This window comes from Saccostrea cucullata, unplaced genomic scaffold, assembly GCF_032062105.1.
Source record: "Saccostrea cucullata isolate Sc308-1 unplaced genomic scaffold, CSIRO_AGI_Scuc_v1 ctg135, whole genome shotgun sequence".
NCBI classification, from domain to species: domain Eukaryota; kingdom Metazoa; phylum Mollusca; class Bivalvia; order Ostreida; family Ostreidae; genus Saccostrea; species Saccostrea cuccullata.
In genome coordinates this window covers 162241-171973 of record NW_026933790.1, presented here as the reverse complement: position 1 = coordinate 171973, position 9733 = coordinate 162241, and the positions used below count along the sequence as shown (strand labels likewise).

At 31.6% G+C, this 9733-nt stretch overlaps 1 protein-coding gene across 1 annotated transcript; it reads right to left on the bottom strand.

Moving 5' to 3' along the window:
* Window positions 1-727: 727 nt before the first annotated feature.
* On the bottom strand, window positions 728-9382 carry LOC134239369 (uncharacterized). The gene is made up of 22 exons (XM_062721548.1): window positions 9323-9382; window positions 8842-8929; window positions 6834-6935; window positions 6655-6735; window positions 6460-6507; window positions 6235-6342; window positions 5715-5792; window positions 5458-5474; window positions 5160-5208; window positions 4891-4992; window positions 4133-4213; window positions 3939-3992; window positions 3658-3759; window positions 2882-2959; window positions 2734-2750; window positions 2373-2424; window positions 2131-2232; window positions 1946-2026; window positions 1709-1762; window positions 1389-1490; window positions 1128-1205; window positions 728-879 (listed from the first exon to the last, which is right to left on the bottom strand). Exons 1-22 carry the CDS (start codon window positions 9380-9382, stop codon window positions 836-838), a joined length of 1578 nt encoding a protein of 525 aa, XP_062577532.1. The 3' UTR covers window positions 728-835.
* Between the last annotated feature and the right edge of the window lie 351 nt (window positions 9383-9733).

Below are 9733 nucleotides of genomic sequence, written 5' to 3'. Positions count from 1 at the left end.
TGAAGTATCATCGGCATATTGTGAAAGTTTATATTCCTCCCCATCAGTTAAAATTCCATCTTTATTATTTCGAGTGATGAAAAACTTTGCCTTTGAAATTTTTTTTTTGATTCCAATTCTTAATGGATTCTCCAAAAAAAAAAGTAATGTTTGATATACACTTCTTATAAAAGCTTTTTCAAAGTCAATTAGCATTAATAAACCTGGAATCTGTTTTTGTTCTGTGTAATGCATTAAATCATACCCAGTCTAATATTTTCACCTACGAATCTTTCCCTTATAAAGCCAGTTTGGTCATCTTATTTTACAAAAGGCTCTTATACTGAAACTGATACATGTATTTTTTACAGTTAAATAATAAAGAGGGTTTGTGTGTATATAGAGCAGTAGCCAATTGTATTTTACAATTTCAGGAGGAAGGTGGGGCCCAAAAAATATCCCACACCTTATACAAAGAAAACTATATTTTCTACAACAACAACAATAGGGGGTGGAGGTATGGAGGATAAAATTTGTAAACCACATATTCACTGCTCAATGGCCCTCAGTGCCGAGCATACGTCAAAATATGCAGCTCTCCACCTGCAAGTGATGGCGTCTCTAAATGGATGAAAATTTCTTGAGAAGGACGGTAAACAACAAACAAAAACTAAAAAAAGCTTTACATTGCAATACTAGATACAAAAGGTTCTCCCAAAACATGTTTTTAAAAAAGATCTTCAAAGAGTTTATACTATGCAAAAATATTTATTAAACAAAATAATACATTAAAAAATTCATTTCATCAGTCCATGGACAAATACCCGTCGAGTATCAGTAAAACTTGGCAGTAGGGTTAATTAAAGAATCGGGCGAGAGATCTCTTCTGTGTACAAGCATCTGGAAATACAATATAATCCAAACATTAATTAAACACTTCTTGTCGATTAGACAGGTATTTTTGATCTTATATAACAAGGTTACATAGAACACGGACATATATTTAGTATGACCTTTTTTTAAAACAACCTAAACATTAATTTTAATTTTGTTTTGTCAAATACTAGATGAACATGAAAAACACTGTAACTTACATGAATAACATTAACACATGTCATAGAATCGACCATTACGTTTTTGTATCTTACCGTGCAACTTTTTGATGGGACCGGTTGCCTTGGCTACGAGTCCAACAATTCCTTTCACTTTGGCAACTTTTTGAACCTCTATAAGGACAGTGAAAAAAAGAATATGATTTTAATTCTATTAATACCAGATTTCGGTTATGTTTTCTTTACACACTGAAACAGGGGATAATAAAAAGGTGGCTCAGAATAAAGATACCACTGAAACAGGGGATAATAAAAAGGTGCCTCGGAATAAAGATACCACTCTCTGTTGTTGTTTACCTGGAGCATCACTGTCCATGGTTTCCTTCATTCCTTGAACAGCCTTCTTCAAGCAACCAACAACTCTCTTGAAATTTTCTTCACAGTCCATACCAAAATCCTCTTTATAAAAAAAAATGAAGAAATGTGAACATTTTAAATGATAATTAAATATCTTATAGATTATGTTGTTGTATTAATAAAGATATGTTTGAAAAAATGGTTCCAGTACTGACTGAACCTGACACAGAAGATATCTAATTTTCTACTGTAATAGGTGATGCATTTCTTTTTATTATTTATAAAACTTCAGAACTATAAGTACAAGAACTATAAATCACCTTTTCTGCAGCCTTTTGGAATTTCGATTTTTGCTGGGGGAATAGATTTGGCTCCTGTAATGATATAGAACGTTTAAAAAGACACTGATATAAAAAAAAAAGTGAATATCATGAAAAAGTTAATTCTATAACTCCTTGTGTATTGTGAGAAACACTGCTGCAAATAGTAGAAATAAAAGTTAAAAGACATTTAATAGAAAGTTTGAAAGTAAAGATTGTGTAATTAAAACACATTACCCTGTTTCTCGTGAAGTTCAGCGAGGGCAACTGCTCCTTCAAGGTGCTGTTCTACCTTCTCGGCAGCTGGTCCATCGATTCCTGAATAATTCAAGAGCAGTACATTTCTATAGTGAGAATTCCCGTATTTTTTATTTAGATTTTTTTTTCAGCTGCAAATATACATATACGAAATCTCTTCTAACCTTCCTTTAAAAGTCCATCCAAATCCTTTTCAATTTCATCCATGTCTTTCCTCAAGTTCTTTCCAACTTTCTCTATTTCCGCGGGATCGGCATTTTTCAAATCTGTAATGACAATGTAACTATAGACTCTGTAGATCTCAATTCAAAATCTTATTGTAATACATTGTAAAAATAATCTCTCTAAAAGGAATCTTTTATATAGCTGTTGTATTACTCATTGCTGACAAAAATATTCAACCTACCATCTCCACTGGCCAAACCAGCTTTAGCCCAGTCCTCAAATTCTCTCTTCTTCTATAAGAAGATTTTTTTTGTGTAAGATATACAATAATTTGAATACATTCCATAAACCATTTAGAGCTACTATGGTACAAGTGTACAAAAGTACATCATATTTAGTGTACTCATGTGTTTTCAGTTTAGAACCCTTGAAATACTTGGGAAAATTTCTATTTATCTTTTTAAATGGTCTATAAAACATTACAAATGTAGCAATTGTTTTCTACTGACATAAAAAAGGAAATATCAGGAAAGATTTAAAGCTACATTGGTAAATAGCATCTAAGAATATTTGTTTCATAGGATTAATAAATTTATACTTACTTCATGTCCACAATCCTCTGTAATGAAGATATATATTTTGAAAATAAAATGCTTAAATCTAATTTTGGAAATCGATACTAGTTTTACAAATTATGAATTCAAATGCAACATTGAATATTATTAAACCAGTCATGTTATTGTTACTTACTGGCAAGTGCCTTAATGGGCCCTGTGGCTTTAGCTACCAATCCCACAATTCCCTTCACCTTGGCGATTTTGCGGGCAACTACATAATAAAGGAAGAAAAGGCAATGAAACAATTTCATATTTTTTAACATTGAAATAATAATCATTTTGTTCTTCTGGTATAACAAAGTTTGGAACACATCATTTTTACTTTCTTTTTTCAAAATGCTTCTCCGGTATGTTGTGAAGATGTAAAGAACGAAGATCATTTTTGCACACACATGTGTGAGTGTGCGAAGAATTAAATGAATACTAGAATAATATGAGGAAAAATGGACATGCTGTGCACAATTGCTAAAGACTCAAATGGTTGGATCAGTGTTGTTTTTCGACGAAATACTTTGGAAAACGAAAAGTATACGTCAATAAATGGAATGTGTTATTATAAAAGTTTGGGTAATGTCTCTAACGGGTTCTGTTACAGTTAGTATTAGTTTTGATAGATTGATCTTGTTTACTGACAGAGATAAATTTAAGTTAATATTTTAAGATTCTACTGAGATTTCTCAACACTTAGGGCATAGGCGTCGGAAGCAAATCGAAAGGGGGGTTACTTGAAAGTGTGTGGTGGTGGTGGGGGCTAAACCAACAAAAAAAGATAAACCCCGATTTTCAATGCCTATATTATATCTATCTTTGCAAAAAAAGTGGGGGGCTAAGCCCCCCTAGCCCCCCCCCCCCCGGTTCCCACGCCGATGTAGAGAATTAATGGAGAATTAATGGATACTACATCTTTACCGGGAGCTTCACTGTCAAAGGCGGCCTTCATTCCGTCAACAGCACCTTTCAAGCATCGGACAACTCTCTCAAAATTTTCCTTGCAGTCGCTTCCAAAATCCTCTGAAACGTGACAAAGACGGTATGTTAAATCTCACAATCTTTTAGTACTAATTATATTTACAAACAACTTATTTCTAATCTTGAAATGCATGTAAATTGAGACTTTCTATTGATTTATATAACAACTACTAGTATGAAAAAAGGATACTATTCTATTGAAATGATGTAATTCAAATAACCTTTTCTGCAGCCTTTTGGAATGTCAATTTTAGCTGGTTTGATAGAGCCTGCGCCTGTATAACCAAAAAGAGAAGAAAATGATAAAATATTCATCACAATATAGTTGTAGTGATATCAATATCAAAAAAATATCAACAAAAGAAACCTGTACTTCCATTATAATTTTACATCGAACGGATTAGTAAAATTTTACCCTGTTCTTCGTGCAGCATAGCGAGGGCAACAGCGCTTTCAAGATGTTCCTCAACTCTCTCGGCAGCTTCGCTCTCAACTCCTACAGGCAAAATGAATTATCTTATACTTCAACTCCTACAGACAAAATGAACTATATCTCAACTCCTACAGACAAAATGAATTATCTTATATCTCAACTCCTACATACAAAATGAATTATCATATATCTCAACTCCTACATACAAAATGAATTATCTTATATCTCAACCCCTACATACAAAATGAATTATCTTATATCTCAACTCCTACATACAAAATGAATTATCTTATATCTCAACTCCTACAGACAAAATGAATTATATCTCAACTCCTACAGACAAAATGAATTATCTTATATCTCAACTCCTACATACAAAATGAATTATCATATATCTCAACTCCTACATACAAAATGAATTATCTTATATCTCAACTCCTACAGACAAAATGAACTATACCTCAACTCCTATATACAAAATGAATTATCATATATCTCAACTCCTACAGACAAAATGAATTATCATATATTACAAGTCCTACATACAAAGTAAATTGTCTAGTATTTCTTTTTATGAAATAAGCTGCATCCAGTTTATACATCTTTAATCTCTTCAATGGGACTAACTCCACGTTATATTTTTTCAGTGATGAATCTTGAAAACGAACTGCTCTGTAACTAATGGTAGACTTGAATACACATGACAATGGAAAAAAGAAGTTAATATGCTATTAACTTACCTTCTTTCAAAAGCTGATCCAGATCCTGTCCAATAACATCCATATCTTTCCTCAAGTTCTTTCCAACTTCCTCAACTTCAGCGGGATCAACATCTTTTAAATCTATAATATAAAACAGATAAACATTTAGAAGTTACACGATAAAATACATCAGACCTCTTATCTTATGATATCCAAAAAGATATTTTCAATTCCTTTGTCGCTCAGTTTTTTTTTTATAAAACATGACTTTGTGAGAAACACTTAATTTAAAGTATGGCAAGACTTACCATCTTCACTGACCAAACCGGCTTTTGCCCAGTCCTCAAATTCTCTCTTCTGCAACAATAATAATGCTTGTAAGGGGAAAACATTATAATTTATGATACATGTACTTTCATGAACACATTCGCATAAACTTAGTTATCAAATAAAAAAAACGGGTGACGTAATTCATTTGCTAGAATATCAAAGCTTTACCAGTGAAAAAGACATGCACACATTCACACTGATAACCAAAGGTATATTATTATTTTTTTAATTTTATTTATTAATTATTTTTCTTCGAAGAAGGAAAGTTGTACTTACTGCATATCCACAGGATTCTGTAATGAAAAAGCGTTTGATATTATTACTGTCGAATTAAAAAAGCCTCTATCAAACATGAGAAATTGAACATGAATATGACGTGGAGAGAATTTCAGATTTGTAATACTAATGATGCATGTATCTCAATACGAATAATTGCTAAATAAATTGTAACTTAAGAACAAAAGCGAAGTTTTTTTTCAAATCTGTACTCAGTTTATAATTTTCTTACTTGTTTCGTGAAAAAATAAACTTACTGGCGAGTTTGCCAATATCCTCGGCTCCACTTGCTATTAAAACGATGACTCCCTTGACGAAGGAAACCTGTTCTACATCTGAAATTAGAAAGCAAATAATGCCATTCACATAAATTTATGACAAATAAATTCTTCTTTTCTTCCAATGTTTTCTGTACATAAAAATAATTTAATTCTGATTGTAACGCTGTATTTGATTGGATAAAAAAATTACTTTATATTGTATAAAATGGGTTGCCTACGTCACAATGACTTACATCAAAAACGTATCAATCCGCCTGAAGTTACATTCAAATTTGTACACATTGAAGTCATTTTGTTAGAACAATCATCTTTTTTCTTAGTTAAACGTCAAATGAATGAAAATTAAATTATAAGCAATGAATTTAATAGCTACCCATTTTATACGGTATAAACTGGGTTGGAACAGTTTACGCTTTTTTATAAACCGCTTCGCGGTTTAAATAAAATTAATATATAAAATGACAAAACATTCCTTAAATACAATGACAAAACTTACCGCTTTTATCTGATGTCAGTGCGTCACGGACGGCTTTAGCGGCGCCTCTCAGACACTGCCCTATACGAACAAACTGATCTTCACATCCTCCCAAGCCGGCAACAGTATCTGCAGGCAAAAATCAAAAAACTTATACTGCAGATCTCTCTTAACATCCCTTTCTGTGATGCAATAGATAAATTAAAAATAAATAAAAGAACTTCAGCTAAAATAGGCTTCCCTTACCTCTGGAGCATTCATCTGGGACATCAAGATCCATTGGTTCAATAGCATCTTTGAAAGAAAAACCCGATCAAGGTCATTAAACAGCATTAATATTAAGTATTGATTTTAATTGTATATTCTAGACAGCAGACTGAATTCATCGAATTTAAAAGTGGGATAATTGTGACAGAATCCATATCCAGATAAAGTGAGTACCTTCTTCAGCATCTATAAGGGTCAGCATGACCGATCCCTCAAGGGCATCAGCTGCTTTTTTCTCATCTTCCTTATTTCCCTCTATGGATAAAAGACAAAAAATGTATGAAAGACGACTTACATACAAACATGCAGAGAGAGAGAGAGAGAGAGAGACAGAGAGAGATATGAATACTCACTTCCACTCAATAATCTTTCCAAAGCACCGTCAAATTCTTTGACGTCAGCGAGTAACTTTCCTTTAATCTCTTTAACTTCCCCTTCTTTGGCATTCTTTACGTCTGTAAATACAGATAAATGCGTATTTTAAAGAAATACATATTCACTCATATTGTGAAAATTTCTGCCCTTCCTTCCTTCAATTTACTTGGGTATAACCGTATTTCTGTTGTTGTTGTTGTTGTTGTAAGAGATAATAATTTTTAAAAAATTATAACTTTAATTGTATTGAAGATGATATTAACATTTTCTGTGCTTGATTTTATTTTCATCAAATCTTTGTTCTTTATTTTCATTTTGCTTCATTTCATATTAAGGTTTTCTGTCATTTTTACTATAGCTTATCTTTTAGTTATTGTATTCATTATATAAAGTATGGTATTTATCTTGAAATTTATATCTAATGAAAGTAAGCGAAATCATCGTTGAAACCAACGGGTGATCTCGTCCATAGGGGCTTGTCTTCCGGATTGTTAAATTACTTTTGAATATAACAATGTCTTACGTTCCATTAGATTAAAATGATGACAATTACTTGTCCAACTGATTGTTTTCTATCATGAACATGCGATATCATTATCCTAGATATCTGTGTATAGCTTATAAAGCAGCGCTTCTGTGAAAGGTTAAGTAACGGACCCTTATTTACTCAGCAGTGTACATGACCATTCACAGGCATTAATATGCCTCCGTCAAGGAAGTCTAACACCAAGGTATCAAAGGTTTTTTTCATTCGATATTTTAAAGTAAATAAGTAAACAATGGTTGAAGTTTTTACTTTATTGTTTCCTGAGCTTTCAATCATGTGTAGACTGTGACAATTATTTCATTTGATCTAAGGATCACGCTCTGAATTTGCTTCGTTGCAACTATAGTAAATACCGCTTACATAACATCCCCAAATCTTGAGAAAATTTATTTATCACCTGATTAAAGGAAAGTGAATAAAGTACGTATGTATAGCAGTGATTCTGTGTGCTTTGTTGTTTTTTTTTTCTAAAATGTATAAGAATTGTATAAAGAATTATTGCGATGATTATGTTATTTTTGTGATTGAAATTTTAACTCTAAGGAGTAAATTCTGTATGCTTCGATTTATATTAAACAAAAAAAAAATGCTTTGTTTTAACGTACTTTGCATTTTTTTTTTAAATAAATGTGTAAAATTTGGGATCAAAAGTTAACGCACTTTGAAAAATGTCCAAGATTTTGTTTTACAGAAAGATTAATGAGATTGTGACATACCGTATGCTCTGACACCAGTTTAGCAAATTGATAATTTTTTTGACAATGAACATAAATGGACTTTCAGTTTGAAAACTCAAAATCAGTATATCGTGGACTTCCTAATACTTTTTTTTGTCTTTATAATTTTCTATTTTTTTTCAAAGAGCGATAATTTCGTACAAAATTTAACGCGCTTTGAAAAAAAATTATCAGTTGCGTTAATTTTATCCCTATTTTAAAATATTTATTTATATTTTTTTGTCAAAGTGAGTATTTTTTTTCAAAGTGCGATGCCACAATGCTTTCTTTGGTTGTTATTTTGGGAATTATTTCAGCATTTTGTTGCAACAACAAAAATTTGCACAGCTGCACCATTAATCATACTGAATATAAAAAAATCTTTAAAAATTATGATGTGTCTGTTCTATAAGCAATATAACTTTCATAAGGTTTTTTTTTTGTGTATTTCAATATATCAAATCGTTTTCGTTATCTGAAAATCTAAAAGAGAATTTCCTCTCTGTACAATGTCAAATGTTCCACCACAAAAAGTATGCGCGAAATTTTATATATTTTTGAACAAATATTTTTACACCCGCTAAATATCCAGTATATATATTAAAGAAGTAAATATGATAAACTTCCTGAATTTTATTGTCCTAGTTCTTCTTGTAGAATTTTCTCTAAAATTATCAGATAAATAATAAGGAAATTTATTATGAAAAATATTGATCCACCTACCCTCCTCGCTGGCCATCCATGTTGCCGTCCAATGGTCAGGTCCGTCACGTTTCTGAAACAATAATGATTTTGTGTCATTTAAACAGCACTATTTCAAAAATAAATGTTAACAAATACAAAAAAATTAAATATTGCTTTTAAAGAGGATCCTATACTGTAAAATTTCTTCATTAAAAGCTTTTTCAAAATGAAAAGAATTAAATGCTGATATGATGTGGATTTTGTAAATATTTTAAATACAACCCCCAGAAAAGTATTTTAACCTTTTCAGTAAAATCAACTGAATGCATTCAAAAACGAATTGCAAAATTGCAAAGAAAACGGTATGTCATCTTACCGAAATCAAAACTTGGGCATTTTTCTTTTTTCTTTTTTTTTTTTTTTTTTTTTTTTTTGAATAAATTTAGATTGTCAATTTTAAAAACAATATATAGGAACTTTATCTATAGATAATATGATAAAATCAGTCTGTAGTATATACCTGTAATGAGCGTGCGGACACTGCGGCAACAAGGCACACGACGGCAATGAAAGCTCTCATGTTGCTTGACTTCACTCTAGTAGGGTCGTGGCGGGGGAGGGAGCCTTATATACCCTCCTCATTACGAAACAACTTTGGCCTAAATCATGACCTCTTCATTTTCTCAGTTTTCCAAAGTATCTTTGAAATCGGTTTATTTCGAAGTTTAGAAAGGAGCTTAATATTTCAATTTTAAAAAATGATGGAATCCCAATTGTAAATACTTTTTTGTTGCCTCATAAGGGAGCACTTAACAAAATAAACATCTCCGGCCAAATACAATGGAACTTATAGCCCAAACCGCTTAAAATGTTTGTAGATCGTTGTACTTTGAATTTAAGATCACAATAATCAAGCGAATTGAGAAGGTTG